The sequence below is a fragment of the Uloborus diversus genome, chromosome 3 (genome assembly GCF_026930045.1).
Source record: "Uloborus diversus isolate 005 chromosome 3, Udiv.v.3.1, whole genome shotgun sequence".
NCBI classification, from domain to species: Eukaryota; Metazoa; Arthropoda; class Arachnida; order Araneae; family Uloboridae; genus Uloborus; species Uloborus diversus.
Window position 1 is genome coordinate 15,371,144 of NC_072733.1, and position 16,426 is coordinate 15,387,569.

Genomic DNA, 16,426 nt, shown 5'->3' on the forward strand with positions numbered 1-16,426 from the left:
ATCTGTTAGTGTCTGACTTTGTGTGCATGTAGTGCGCCAGCATTGCGTTTACGAACACATGTTCCTGTGTAAATCTTGTTCATCATGATATGACAGACCAGCATGTTAAGTTTGTAAACGACCTTTTGGGACACCCTGTATGATGCAGAAAGATAATTTAAAAAAATAAATAAATAAAGTAAGTATTAATTTGAAGAAAAGAAGTGACATTTTTTTTCATATTTCTTTTTATTTATTTACATAGTTCATACATGTTAAACAAATGGTTTTCAAATTATGTATTTTTTTTTTCAACTTTTCAATGAAAAGATTCTAATGTATTATTTTAATACTTACGAATTTTGTTTTTAACGAAGCACTTTATTTGTTGTTGTTCATCAGTGACATGGCTGGTGCTTGGTGAGATCTTCCCCGGATCTTTGAGAGGGAGAGCTGTTTCTTTAGCTACCTCCATCAACTGGGGATCAAATATTCTAGTTTCACTTACATTTTTGGATGTGATAAGTAAGTCATGATTTTTTTAAATTTATTTATTTACTAGCAGTACCCACACGGTGATGCCCGTGCTACGAATTTAAAGAAAGTCCATTGAATACAAAACATCAACGTTCCCCCCCCCCCTTCGACTTGAAATTATCATTTTTCCTCAACTAAAATGCGACACAATTTTACAAAAAAAAACCTATTAAAGTCGCTTTGAAATTCAAAACTATTCGCCAAAACACATAAAAAGAGTAACAGTACCTTTAAAACTCAAAATAATCATGCAACTGTATAGTTCATCGTTTAACGCGCCAAGCAACCACGCTACCGTAACCCTGCCCTTTAGAGAGTGAAGTGTTTTTTTTTCTGCAATTGAAAATGTTACGCCAAATAATATATAAATACTGTAACAAAAACGCTATAAAGAACAATTACAATTGAATAATACGACAAATCAAACTATTTACTTGTAGCTATCTTCAACTTTAAGAACAAAAACAAACGTTGAAGAAATAAGGAAAATAAAACCCAATAGAAAAATCCTACAAAATCAAATTCGGTACATGAATATCGAAAAAAAAAAAACTGCATTCAAAAATCAGTTCGCTGACCACAACAGTCCCACAATAGCGTAGCCTACCACACGTCTGAACCGCGCGGCATGGTTCCTTGCAGCTATCAACACTGTCGGCCAGCGCTTTTTCAATGAGTTAACTTACCCCGCCATCTTAGGAATTCATAGAACTAAACAATTAACTAAACATTTAATTTGCAATATATATATATATATATATATATATAAAATATATAGTGAAGCACCGTTTATACGTTTCTCTTTTATAAGCTTTTAGCAATTATACGTTTCTTCATTTAAACGCTTTCTTTGTACAATCCCTTCAAAAACCTATAAACGGTGCTTTATATTTATATGTTTCCTTGAGAAAACAGTGTAAGTGAATGCGGGGGAAAGTCAGGGCTCGACTAACTAAAAGTGAGGCCCTAGGCCCACAATAATTTCGAGGCCCTTTGAAGACTGATTTTTGGGGGCCCCTTTGTCTATCACAGAATTATGAAAATCATTTATCATGTGCATTCATGCCCTTCTAGGCATCTCATAATTGTGACATGGTAAACTTGCTACTGGTAGAAGTAACAAAAATTATCCTATAAGTAAGTTCATTTCCAACTAAAAAGTTGTTGTTTTTTAATTATTAATTAAAAAATATCTGTATTTTTTGCCTAGTTGTTGTAATGCTAAGCATAATTCTTTAAGTAACTTGGGGCCCCTTAGGAAGATGGAGCCCCAGGCCTAGGTCTAGTTGGCCTGTGCGGTAATCAGGCCCTGGGGAAAGTGAAATAGTTAAGATTACCTAACTTTTTTAAAAGGAACAAATAGGAAACTTGTTTCAAAAGTTACAGTGCATAAAGAAAGAAAAATTTGCTCTATAATTAAACTGTCAATGGAACATTATTTTAATTTCAGGCTGTAATTTTGAACCTTCAAAAAAAGTGGGAATTTTCCTTCTTTTTTTTTTTTTTTTTTTTTTGCATGAGGGCAAAGTGAAAAATTAAACATTTTTCTTATGAATATTTTCTATTTGATTATTAAAATTCTTTTGCCAAATTAATGAATAAATAGAAGAACAAATGAATAAATAAGGGAACACTAAATACATAAAGAAAGTATTTAATTAATGTGTGAGAAAAAATAACCGAGTGAGTAAAAGAGTGAATAAATAATGAATAAGCGAATGACTAAATAAGTTAATTATAAATGAAGGAATGTAAATGACTTATTTAATGAGGTTTTGGACAGAACTTCGATTTTTTCCTTAAATTAACAGATATGAAAAAAAAAATAATTTTGAAAACTTTGATTGTTTGAAAATTTTTTGACTCACTTTCCGTAATTGAGATTTTTGTTTAATATAGCAATTTGTTATTGCTCTATTGTTTACTGAAGTATATTTTAAAGTTTACTCGAAGTTCTGAGTCATTCTTTAGGGTTATATAATATTTCATTTTGTATTAACATTATTTTAGCTGTTACTGAACTCAAAGAAAAAAAAAGAGCAATTTAGCGTGTAAACGAAAATTTCATAGAAGAAAAATGTTTTTGGACAGAAAATTTAAGTGTTAATCAATTTTCCCCCGCAGATGCAATAGGTGTTGGACCAACTTTTATCATATATGCTTGCGTTAGTTTTGCAGCTGCAATATTCATTTTCTTCTGCGTTCCGGAAACTAAGAGCAAAACACTGGAAGAAATTAGCAAGATTCTGACGAAAAGGTAAAATACTTCCAACCTACACCGAATTCAAGTAAATATTAACATATGATTAACAAATTGAAATTTTGGACGCAGGTATGTTTTATATGTTTGAACCAACTTAACCTAATGTGACCAGACGTCCCGCTTTTGGTGGGACAATCCCGCTTTTTGTCTTACTGTCCCGCTGCGGGAATGTCCCGCCAAAGTGTCCCGCTTTGTCGAAAAAGTCCCTAGGAAAGTAAAATATTTACTCATTTTCGCACTCAGGCGATTGAAATCAACTGTTTGACAAAGATTGTTGAGTTTGGTTTCAGTTTGCCAGGCACAACAGCAGTTGTTGAAAGAACATTTTCCTTGGTGAATAAAATTTGGACATCTGAAAAAACGCAATTATCAGTTGCCACATTAAAAAGTCTTCTTTTAACTAAAATTAACTTTTCTTATTCATGCAAGGAATTCCTTGATTTTCTGAAAGGCAACAAGAATTTGCTTCTTAAAATTGCTTTTAACAGCAAGTACAACTGAAAATAATAATTTTGATTAATAAATTTGTTGTGTGATGCAATATTCTTTACATCAATACTATTAAATTATTTACAACTTGAGTTCTTTATTGGTACATTTGAGTTATTTCTTGGCATTTTTCTGTTACGTAAAATATTAAGCCTGTGGAAAAAAAAACTACTCTACCCCCCCCCCCCCTCCCGTCATGTGTCCTGATTTTTAGCTTGAAAAATCTGGTCACATTAACTTAACTTCTACTGTGTTTCTGTTTGAATCAATTTTATTAGTGAGACAAAAGAGCGGACTTTTACGCATTAAAAATTATTTAAAATGAATTTTAAAAAATATATAACCCTGTAACTTACAAAAAATTATTACTGTGATTGTAATCAGTTAACACATTTATACAGGGAGTCTCAGTTAAATGTTTCATAACTCCTAAGAGCGGTAGGATGCATATTGACGATTGAAAATTATATAACAATGCGGGGTCGAAAATGCAATGCGGACCCGAGAAATTTGAGATAGATAGCCCAGGAGTATTGGAGCCTGTCCGGAGTTTCTTTGCGCCATAAATGTGATGTGTTCATTGTACCCGTGTAAAAAAACCTGAACATTTGTTTTGACCCACGTACCTTTTACTTTTGAACATGTATTATAAAAAAGATTTTTCTCTTACTGTGTGTGTCTCTTTTCTTGATGGTGTTTCTGTGTACATCACCGCTTCAAAAAAGCATTTCAACCCCACATTGCTGTATGATTTCGAGTCGTCAGGGTGCACCCTACATCTTAAGAGTTCTAAAACGTTTATCTGAGCCACCCTTTATATAGATATAAGAGTTAAAATTAATTTAAATTGCAAATTTCAAAAAGGGCTCAAGTCTGAAAATTAAAATTTTTCACAGACACAAAGAATTGGTTTTCTTTTCAACTACTTGACTTTTTGAAGATCTTTTTTTTTTTCTTTTTTTTTGAGCAATCACGATTGCTTATTGTTCTCACTTGACTGTTTTGATGTGCTATCATTTTATTTTCCCGCCAGCACCCTCTGCAGCATTACCGTCGACCGGCTCCTCACGATGCTGCTCTTATAGTGAACACCGTCTCCAGGTTGCATCCATATGCTACACACACGCGCATACATACACAACTACACACACAAATACATACACCTACACACATACACAAGCACATACACACACACCAAACGCATACACACTCAAACACATACATACACACACACGCATACATACACACACCTACACACAACTACCCACACACTCATCACACTCATGCCTACACACAATTACACATACTCCCTACACACAAACACACATACCCACACACACACATAAACACACATGCCTACATACACACACACACTCGTGATTGCGAAAAACATAATTTGAATTCAAGAGGTCAAAATTCAAATTAATTTATTATTATTATTTTCTTTTAACTATTACATTGTATCTTACATGTGTTGTTTGTTTTTCAGGTTAATAAGGAGCGATATTAAATGCTGTAGATCAAATCAAAATGTCAGTGAAGACAATAAATCTTCTGGAAAGTCAAATCATACATCGGAGCGGCCAGCTAAGCAAACGAGGCTGGAAAGAACTCAAAATACGCGTTTATAATGATTCATATGCAATTATTCATGAAATGGATACAAAAGCTGGTAAGCAAAATCGTGCTAAAGACACAGTAGGTCAAACACTATTCATTTTTTATCACTTCATTTCCAGCTGACTAAAAGCTTTCTTGGAATCTCAGTTGGCTATCAATTATTGAAACACTCTCCAAATGCAAATTGAAGACTTCTAAAATGTATACCGTATCTTCTTGTATAACTATCTGTTACCATAATCATTGTATCTATCCCATGAAAACAAATTTAGTATTCAGTGTTTTATTTTCATCGTTTCGCATCATTTGATGCATTGAATAAAGTATTTCACATTCAAATCAAACTAATGATTTTCGTAGTTGATTTATTTCTCAAAAAATATCAATGATAAATCGATCATGTTCACATTTCATTTTGAAAAGAAATATTGAGTATACAGACCAATAAATGAGCACGCAAGCACAATTTCATTTCTGAAAATTTATAACATCGTTAAAAACTAGCATCTGACATATCACACCATGACAGAAAAAGCATTTTATTTTTAATTGATATTGTATGTAATAGGGTGGGGGGTCTATTTGAACATTTTTAAAAAATCGAAAATACCTGTGGTGGGAATAGTAGTGTTTTGATCTAAAATGCTTGAAAGAAAATTGTTTTGAAATCAAATTATATTTATGCCCACCCTCCAGTTCCTTGAAGTTTCACCAAATATGTAAAAAAGATCATTTTAGTTTTAGTTTTTCAAATGTGTGAGAATTTTTTACATCGCCACTTGTGAAAACAGTTGCCTAGTAAGATTCATTGTTCATTGAAAAAAAATATTCTGATAGCGTATGATATTTATTCTTTCTGGCAGGCCCTTGAAGCTTCGTCAAATAGTTATATGAGAAAAATAGTGTTTTATTTTTTTAATTTCATGCATAATTTTGTTATTAACCTGTAGTGAAACTAGTTGCACGGTAAGGCTCTTTGTGAAAAAAAAATCTGATATTGCGTAATATTTAAGCTTTCCGCCGGAGAATTTCGTTTTATTCGTACAACTTGATACTTTAACCCTTTGATACAGAAACTTTATTCAATGTACAGTTTTAAACATTAAAGTCCTTTTAAACCGTTTTTTAATGAAAAGTTCTTTAGGAGCGTTAAGTATTTTTGATTTGCGGAAAAACAATTCACTTCGCGACACCATCACCGACATTTGGAATACAGCGCATGAGCGGCTTCTCTCTGCTCTTTCACGTACGTTGTTTCCGTTGGGATTATTAGATCCCCCCCCCCCAAAAAAAAGATCCCATTAAACTAACCTTCCGCTAAAAATTCCATAAACTTAGTCTGCGCAATAACTCCCCCCCCCCCTCGCGGACACCTCGAATCACTAATGATAATTCATATAAAAAAAGTCTCCAATAGATACAATTTTACTTCCAGTTTTACTGACCCTTAAATAGTATTTCTTTTGTATTTTTATTTTTGATTCTTCTGGAGTTTTTCAGTTACAGTCGAACCTTGATATCTCGAAAGTCGTTATCTCGAACCCCTTAATGTCTCGAAAAAACATTTCCCCTGCATTTTCTATAAAAACCCCTAAGTATTTTCCATAGTCATCTCGAAATTTATTTTTCGAAACCCTTGATATGTCGGAATTTTTGCACAGAAGCAAATTTCAATTGTCATTTTTCTTTGGCAATTTTTGTAATAAAACCAGTTCCAGGGACCAGTTTTCATCACTCTTCTGGGAAACTTTGTGACTAGGGGATTGAAGCAAGATAATAGGGAAGTGTTGGTATGAGAGGAGTGCTGTGTTTTCCCCAGAGTTTTGTGCATTTCTCTCGAACATGTTGTCCACTTTGAGGAAAGGTGGTTGATTTTTCGCCAGGCAGTTTTCAAGTAAAAACGGAAAATGCGTTCCTCATTTTTATCATTCTGTTTTTTTAACTCCTACAAAAAAGCTGATGAAAACTTTTCGAATGTGGGGAGCTACTAGTTGAAGATAAGAATTTTTAAATTTTTAGGTGAAAAACCAAGTTGAAATTATTGTTCATTTCAAAACCTCTTCCTGTGAACTTTCGACAATTATAAAATTTCAAATCTAGTAAAATATTGAAGACTACTTTATTGATCGTAATTCAAAGTGGTCTCATAGTAAATTTATAAATGTATATAGCGTACGTTTGTGTAATTGTGAGAGTTTCTAGTGTAATTTTTTAAAAACCTTGATAACTCAAAAACTCGATATCTCGATTTTTTCCGTTCTAAGTGATTTGAGATATCGAGGTTGCACTGTATTTGTTTCCCATAATGGTGTAACCTAGTTTTTAAATATTCAAATGACGTAGATTTTATTAAAAATATTCGATGATTTTCAAGTGGGATTTGGTTTATTGCGTGTTTCAAAAGTTCAGAAAAAATGTTAGGATGGATTTCCCGGAAACAATACGACAAAAGTAACGACATAGTATTGCAGTTGCGCAATTTTCCTTTAGCTTGTGCTCGTCGGAAAAAAACATCAATTTGTTGAGTTGTCGTCGAAGCAGTATGGATAAAAAACTGAATTGCATTTCCCTACTAATAACATTCACCCGACGATGTAATATTAGTATGAAGGTTAATTCAAGTTTGAAAGAACTCCCAACTTGAATTAGTTTTATGGAAAAAATACTTGATAAGGTCACAGGTTTGTACTATCTGGCTTTCTAACTATATTTTCAGCAATAAAACCAATAAATTTGAAAATAACTGGGACATTATTAAAGTATATGGGTGATTCTTCAAAATCCTAAAATTATTATGTCCCAGGAGCCTAACACAAGTATTGTTTGACCCAGCCTTGTTTTTCTTTTCTTTTTCTTTTCTTTTTTTTTTTAATAGTTAGAAATAACTTTTCCGATGTCATTCCATTCTTATTTTAAAACGATAACTCGCTTATTTTTTCCTACAAAAATTTTTAATTAACGAGAAAGTCACTCTTTTGACGTGTCCCCATTAGTTTCTCAAATGTACTTAAATTATTTAAAAATTGTATGTCAACATTCCACAAATTTAATTTGTAGTACTAAATTACACATACTTAAAAGTGTAAAATGACATCCTTTAAATAATTTTAATTATTTAAATAAGCAAGGTACATCATTTTAAATTTTATCCCCAGTTGTCATGTGATTCTTCTGTCCTACGAATGAGTTCAATTATTATAAATTTAAAAAAAAAATGAATATTTAACTTGCTGTGCTGCAACACTTTAATGTCATCATTTTATAGGATTCCTTGAGTATTTTGTTAATATGATTTGTCTGCTGTTCTGACTAAAACTTTGAAGTTCAAAAATGGGTATGTAACTTTTTTACTGTCATTCTCCTGGACTACATTTTTGTGTTAAATAAAAGAAAAAAAAAATTCTACTCATAGTGTGTAGTTGAATTAAGAGGTTAGAAAAGAAAAAAAACATTCTTTACCTTAATTATAATCCTGAGCTTACGTAACAGCCAAGTTACAAGGAAAATGTCATACTCTTTGCGCAAAAAAAATATCTTACTCCTGGCGCAAAAAAAAAGTCAATTCTCCTAAAAGCGTTATTTATCACGCACTGGTAATACATTTAGTAGAATAGAATTTATTTTTAAAACAAACATTAGAAAATAAGGTTATGATTTTAAAAAACTGAATTTGGCAAACGAAAAATAAACGAGCTGATGTGCGCATCACATGACTTCCTTTTACTCCAATTTAATGTAATTTCCCCATTATTGGCAATTTTAATGTGATTCAATTGTTTACTCTCTAAATATCACCAACAATAGGCAAATTAAAACCAAATTTTTTAAAAAAAATCGCCAAATTTGTCGCCAAGTTGGCGACAAATCTTGGCGACCAAAAGACTGGTGATATATCGCCAAGTGTCCGACAAATTATAACACCACTTGAGCTTACTTCGAAATAAACTATGATTTTCCCCCAAAAAGGGGCAAAAGACCCCCTTAGGAACATCCGAATGCCACCAAAATTGAAGGTGCACAACTAGGCCCCACTAGGAGTCTACGTACCATATTTCAACTTTCTAGGACGTACTGTTTTTGAGTTATGCGAGATACATACACACATATGCACATACATGCGTACATACAGACGTCACGAGAAAATTCGTTTTAATTAACTCGGGGGTCGTCAAAATGGATATTTCGGGTGTCTGTTGGTTCCTAGGTATATATCCACGTGCGGTCGGATATAAAAAAAAAACTCAACATTCATTCGGGAGTGAAAAAATGGAAATTAAGGTCGATTTTTGAGTGAAAATTTTTTCGCGAATACAATACTTCCTTTTTTGTAAAAGGAAGTAAAAATGTAGCAATTCTATTTATTTAATCTTTTTTTTTTTCGTTTTTTCTTGTTCAGACGAATCTTTCAAAAAAGGATTTGTTGGTTATTCATTTTGTTGTGCATTTACCGTTAGCTAAAGTTCCGCTGCTTGAGTTTAGTCTTACATTGAATGAATAGTGACGCGCAGACGATTTTTATCTGCAGACAATTTTTAAATCATGCATCTTCATCGTTTATTGTGTTCTTAATTAAAAAAAAAAGGCACTGAATGAAAGAAGCATGATTTAACGTCAGCAGAGGACACTTATGACTCCTTATTCAAAGCTTTAGAAGAAAGGTATGAAAATGAGAGATTAATAGTAGAAACGCATGTAAATTTAATTCACAAATATTCCAAAATTCATCAGCAAACTTCTAAAGAACTCAGACAACCAATTGACACTGTTAATAAAAAATATTCGTGCCCTTAAAATACTCAAATATGACAGAAACCATTTAAGTCATTTTTTAATTTTAATGTTTCTCAAATAGGTAAATGAAGTTGCTTTAAATTTCTGACTTAGATGAATTAGAGCACAACTTTCTCGAACTCGGTAAATACTTTTCTAAATTAGAGAATTATAAATAACAATTAATAGAATTTAATGTGAAAATTTTTATTACTTTTTTTGTTTAGAATTTTAGTATACCAATGGATTTTTTTTTCTCAACTCTGTTATTCGGAGTGTAAGATATTCAAAGTGAATAATGTAGAAAAACCTATATAAAGAGGCGGGGACTCGAAGAAATGTTCGTTATTTGGTATTGTCCGTTAAGGGAAGTTTTACATAGATTTCGTTTTGTCATGCAATAACATACATTTTGATTTAGGTTACAGTTACTTATTTATTACCATAACTAAATTTTTGATTACCTTTGATGAAACTCAATTTGTCACTCTTTTGGAGCTGCTTGTCACTCTCCTGGTGTGTGAAAATTTGACCCCTTGTTTTAAGGGGTGTAGCATAGTTAAAGTGAGTTCCCTCTATCTTTCCTTTAATAAGTTCCTAACAAAGAGTAAGCATAATTTTTTTCATTTTTTTAAACGTATTTTTATTTTTTAAAAAATTGTGATTGGAGAATCACCCATATACTTTCTGATGGAATGTTTATGGTCCTCACTTGACCGATTTTTCCTTACATCCAAATGCAGAATAATAAGAAAATATTTTACCTTAAACCAACATTTCTCTCTCGTAGAAATATATGCTTTACTTCTCCGCGGTGCTTGATTCTCACGTGTCAGAAACCAGTTTCGGGCTGACGCCATAGATCTTAAAATAGAATAGATGTGCCTTCTCCCCACTTTTCTCCTCAGAGCGCGCGTCAACATCCCCCGTTGGACATCACATGATCAAGGGACTCCCCTCACAAGAAACTGTTTCCCTTATCGAAGAGAATCACTTTGCGCATGGTTAAATGCTTTAAGCATGGGTTAAACCCCCCTTTAAGCATGGGTTAAATTAAAGCATTTTACCCATTATTAAAAAAAACGGAACACTCTGTCCCTCACGTCATATTTTTCACTAAAAGTAATAATTAAAAAAGGTAACAATTTTTTTTCATTAAGAAATCGCAAATGTATTTGTTGTACTTTTGCAAAAAAATGTTCTTTGTTACCTTTTTAGGTTATTACTTTTTAATGAAATGCTTGACAAAATGACAGCTTTTTCATGGAATGGTCCATTAGATATTTTCCCATCATAACTTTTGAAGCAGGCGCACAAGCTATTTAAACTTTTTTTTTCAAGTGCTTTAAATACTGAGTAGAAAAAGACGTCTTCAAAAATCTTAAACAAAAATTGACCTTATAAATTTTATTTTATTTCAATCAAATTTTTCAAATACAGATAAATAGTTTCAATGCGTGCTTTTCCCCACAACTTTTGAAGCCAGTGCAACAACTTAACATAAAACCCGATCTAAAACCATAAACCAATTAGAAATACAAATGTAAATAGTATCCAATATAACTCAATTAAATAATATTCTAATATTCGCATGCGTTTCGCACCAACACGATATTAGCCAAACCAATAACTTTGGTTTGTTCTTAATTTTTAAGCAACTTCAGTGTTTTTTTTTTTAAGTACTCAGAAAATAAATTAATTGCAATTATAAACTACATGAATGGTCATTTGACTTCCGTCCCCTCCCCAATTTTTCTTTTCTTCTTTTTTTTTCGTCCCACAGACTATGATAATTTTGACAATTTAAACTCGAGGGTGAAGAAAATTAGTGATTATTGTCCCTTAACAATATTAATTTTGTTACTTTCCTACTTATTGGTCTTTGTGAATTATTTTCATTGTTTGAATTGACTGCGCGATACATTATAACGCTTAAATATTTAGTAACGATTAATTTTATAAACTTTTTAACGAGAAAATCTGCTGCTTCTGTTTCCAACATATGCTTATTTAAATTTGGAAAAACGGAATTCGAAATTTTTCATATAACTCTTGTGGTCTCATGAGTAACATTATATTTTTGTGTTTTACTCCCAAAACTTTTTCACATTCTCGCTCAGTTGTTCTTCACAAATGTACATATTTCAATGGCTGCAATCTTGCAATAAGTTATCATACTTGAATGTGTCCCAAAATTCTTAAATTTTATTAGGTCTATTTTTTGATTTGTTGTAGTTAAGACTGCGTTGCAGTCGTCGCAGTTCACAACAGAGTGCACTTGCCGGACAAAAAATCCAGCGTAGTCAGAAACATCATTAATATACTGCGTCATGTTAATTGAGATGATTTCTGAATTTTCCAAATCGTCGTCAAAGGAATCGGAAGAAAAGGCTTTCTTTCAAAGCATTTTTGTTACGTTTCAAATTTAATCTTAGCATTTGAAGGTTGTCAAAATCAGCGCAATTTGAAGAACTGGACTCTTTAATTTCCGTATGAATGAATAATCTTTTTTTCGCACTTCGAAATTATCCGACGATTATTGTTGAATCCGCCCTCACAACCTAATCGCACTGAAAAAAGTTTCAAGGTGATCCTGAGTAAGCTTATAAGTCATTACGCAGTTTAGAACTGGAATTCGGGCACCTACATACTTTTCATATGTTCCCAGCACATTTTTCATAGAAATTAGGAAACCTAAAAATCCAGTTTTTCGCGGACATACTATAACTAATTTTCCATCGCTTGTTTTTAGTGATTTAATATAATGCTCGGTATCTATAGTAAATTGCTTAAAATATTCTTAATTTCGACACTGCATGGGGACTTTTTTGCCTTTAGCAGAAAGAAAAATTTCTGTTACTCACTATGTCTTTATTTTTTAATAAAATTCATCAAACCCTCTTTCGCTAGAAAATCTCAGATTCACACATTTAGAGATTTCTCACATAAGTATATAATGAAAAATCTTCAGACAATCCTAGACTTTTAACGGCGCTTCGCATTGTTATATCACTGCTGCCCGAGAAGAGGGAGACACGGTGTCCCTTGATCACGTGATTCTCGGAAGAATCATGATGACCCCACTTCCTCCGGGCGAAATACGCTGCGCTGTAGGAGAAAGGCCCATCTGTCCCTTTTAAAGATATATGGCTGACGCTAGCGTGAGAAAGGGCTGCCACAAACTAACTCTACCAATACATGAAATACACCGCCAGCTCAGTCATTCGAGCAGAGGACTGCAGTTTCGTGCTTATTAGCACTCATCAGCCCGGCTTAGGAATTGACTGAGCTGGAGGTCGAAAACCTCTTCAGCAAGTCAAGAGTGCCAAAGAAACTGGTATCTAATATGGAACTAGCACAGACCAGACGAGTGACCGAAACAATGGTTCGGTTCAACTCGAAGATTGAAGGCAAGGCAAGTATTTTCAGTAAATTACCGCCCTATAGCCAGGGCTAAGGCAGAAATACATGAAATACACCGCCAGCTCAGTCATTCCGATTTGAACCGAACCATTGTTTCGGTCACTCGTCTGGTCTGTGCTAGTTCCATATTAGTTACCAGTTTGTTTGGCGCTCTTGGCTTCCTTTAGAGGTTTTCCACCTCCAGCTCAGTCAATTCCTAAGCCGGGCTGATGAGTGCTAATAAGCACGAAACTGCAGTCATCGGCTGGAATGACTGAGATGGCGGTGTATTTCTGCCTTAGCCCTGGCTATAGGGCGGTAATTTACTGAAAATATCTCTACCCATCTTACCTCTGTGGCTCTGACCACGCAGCGTTGGCACAAATACGGGCTCAGAGCAAGGAGGATCTCAGAGGAAAAATGACCGACTCCACCCCTGTCTCCGACTCTAGGAATTTTATGGCCTCCGACTATGATTCCCCAAACACTGGCATAGTTGCGGACTTTAAGAGAAAATGACCAATTCCATACCCGCAGTCCTTTTGTTTCACTTTGAAATAATGATTGCAGATATAATTTGTTGTTATTTTCATTCCAAAGTTTTGATTTATTTATTCTATTTTTGTATACGGGAAATAAAGAAAAATTCGAAGTTCTTTATGTTTCAACAGAAAGAGCTGAGCAGAAGATTTTTTTTTTTTAATGATAAAATTATCAATTAAAGTGGGCATTTTATAATATTTTGTACTTTCAAAAGCATATTTATTTATTTCGTCGTCATGGTTACAAATCGTCTGCGTTCATTCAAGGCAAAACTCAAGCAGATTTTACATCAAAACACGGTTTTTCTTGTGCAAAATCAAGTGTTTTTTCCAGGAAAAACATTTTTACAGGTAAACTTTATAGCAAAACATCATCTGAATACAAAATTTTCAGATTACTAATTCCCACCGTTGAAGATTGATAAAAAGTAAAACTACCACAATGATATACACTGTAAATATAATTTTTATAATAAGTGTACGGTAAGAAATTGCTCATAAAAACCATGATGATTACCGCATCCTAGTTACCATTTCTTTTTTAATGGATATGCCTTGCTTTACTTATTTTAGAAAACTACCAGTTATAATGTGGCAGGGGCTAAGTTCTTTCCGATTCCAATCTATTTGTAGAAACAAGAATCACAACGAGTTGGGGTCCCATTGCAATTCATGATAGTGGAAAACATAATTTGAATTCAAGACGTCAAAACTCAAATGAATGCCTGACTGGATGCTAAATTTTTTTTGAGCAATCACGATTGCTTATTGCTTTCATTTGACCGTCCTTGGCGTCTGGTTCCTTTTACAGCTTGGACCAGGGACACCAGCACCACCGCTCACCGGCCTCTGCAGGCGGCGCGGCGCAGCGCGGCTGCTCCGGTCCTGAGCTATACGCTTCTCCTGGTCGGAGGCGTCCATGTCCTACACACATGCGCGCTCATACACACACACACGCTCATACACGCAAACCTTTACACAGATACACACACGCCTACGTGCATACACACAGGTCTACGCACACACACAAGCCTACACATGCACGCACGCGCGCCTACACATACACACACGCCTGCACACACACACAACTATACTCACGTAACTGCCTAGGAGAAGGGGTAGGCTTGGGGGGACAGGAGCTGTTTCTAGAAACAATAGCCCGAATTCAAAATTTCAGAATTCAAATTAATTTTGATTTTTTTTTTTTTTTTTTGATAAGCTTGTTCTTGTGAATTATTTTTTTCCTGTTTGGAAAATGTTATAGATTTCTACCGAAAAATATAAATTAGCTGCATTGTTTAAAAGGTGCTACTATTTTAAATTTTTCGTTCATTCATTTTTTATGTATCTATTTCATCTGTTTTGCGAGGAATATATATATATATATATATATATATATATATATATATATATATATATATATATATATTAGGGTGGTCCTTATTTTTGAAGTTGCAGATACTTTACACGACGCCCTCTCAATTTGTTCCATTGTACAAATAAATGATCCTTGCAAAATTTAAAGTCAGTCCATGAATATTAACACGTGCCCCTAGGGCCCCCTTTTTTGAGTTCGAAGAAAAAATTGCGGATTTTCTCATTTTTATGTAAAAATATTCTAACGTTTTATATTTAAAGTAATTTTGAACCTCAATAGGTGCTACTACTTCCAGATCGACCATTTTCTCACTTTCATTTTGTAAAATTTAACATGTTATAGAGAATAAAATGTACACCAATGGCCTTGGGTCAAGCCTACCGCTCATCTGCGCTTGTTCCAACCAAGCGGCAGGGGAGCGTTTCTTCCCATCAAGATAGACACAAGGGATTCTATATATAGTCCATTAATGAATGACCTAGGCTATTAATGAACGATCTTTGAAAACAACAAATTGCCTCATCCAGGCTTTGGGGGGGGGGGTTACAAAATTCCCTGTGTATGTAATAGGTGTGTCAAACAGAGTCGCAAGGTTTGAATGCTATAAATATAAGTAATTGCAATTATATTTTAATTTGCTGTTCTTTAGTTATAAACATACCTAAATACTTATGCAATTTTCAATTTTTAAAATATAAATTTCGAAAAATCCTCGATTACTGCTAACATAAAAATATACTGTATTTTCCATAGCTAAAATATAAATAAAAAAAAAACATCCAGATCGGAACAATGTAGAAATCTATACTTTAAATTAATTTTCTTCTATTTCAGTACATAGTCCTTTATTATCATCAAATTCTTGCGATCCACAAGATTTAGAAACCGAAATGGATATCGATCCTAAACCTGTTGAACTTACAGCTGGTGTACCACAATGCAAAAAAGCTTGACAACTATTGATATCTGCTCGCCTTTCATCACCGTTAGACAAATGCTATATTAGGGATAAAGATGTTGTTCATTTATTTACAGCCTATGTAGATGCAGTAAATTTAAATCCAAATGACCTAGTGATCAATCGTACATTCCTTAAGAGAGCAAAAGAAAAATCTTCGAGAGGTAAAATTAAATTTCATGAATTTAAATTTAGATTTTGTAGTTATTCACTGGGATACAAAGCTACATCCAGATGTAACTGGAAAAAGAACGCCGACAGGATTACCTTGATAGCTTCAGGTCCTAATATTGAACAGCTACTCGGAATTCCTTAGATATTTCTTCAGTTGTATAAAATAAAGCCCTCGATCCGTCTCTTAAGTAGCGACACGCTCCAGCGTCCGCCATTTTGTGTCGTTCCGCAACTTTCTCCAAATCTCAACAGTAGAAAAATACAGAGTTTCGCTCATTGAAAAGTATCTTTTTATCAACGAATGTTTACCGATT

The 16,426-nt window shown here is 33.6% G+C and overlaps 1 protein-coding gene across 3 annotated transcripts in view; it reads left to right on the forward strand.

Annotated features, from left to right (window-relative positions):
- Positions 1-5,206, forward strand: part of LOC129218252 (solute carrier family 2, facilitated glucose transporter member 10-like) — a 120,764-nt gene extending 115,558 nt beyond the window's left edge. For 2 of the 3 annotated variants that reach the window (XM_054852476.1, XM_054852477.1), the window contains 3 exons: positions 382-504; positions 2,641-2,773; positions 4,758-5,206. In XM_054852476.1, the coding sequence (XP_054708451.1) occupies positions 382-504; positions 2,641-2,773; positions 4,758-4,899 (398 nt within the window). In that variant the 3' untranslated portion in view covers positions 4,900-5,206. The remainder of the gene's footprint in view (positions 1-381; positions 505-2,640; positions 2,774-4,757) is intronic. The other variant, XM_054852478.1, reaches the window with a different exon arrangement.
- Positions 5,207-16,426: the final 11,220 nt, after the last annotated feature.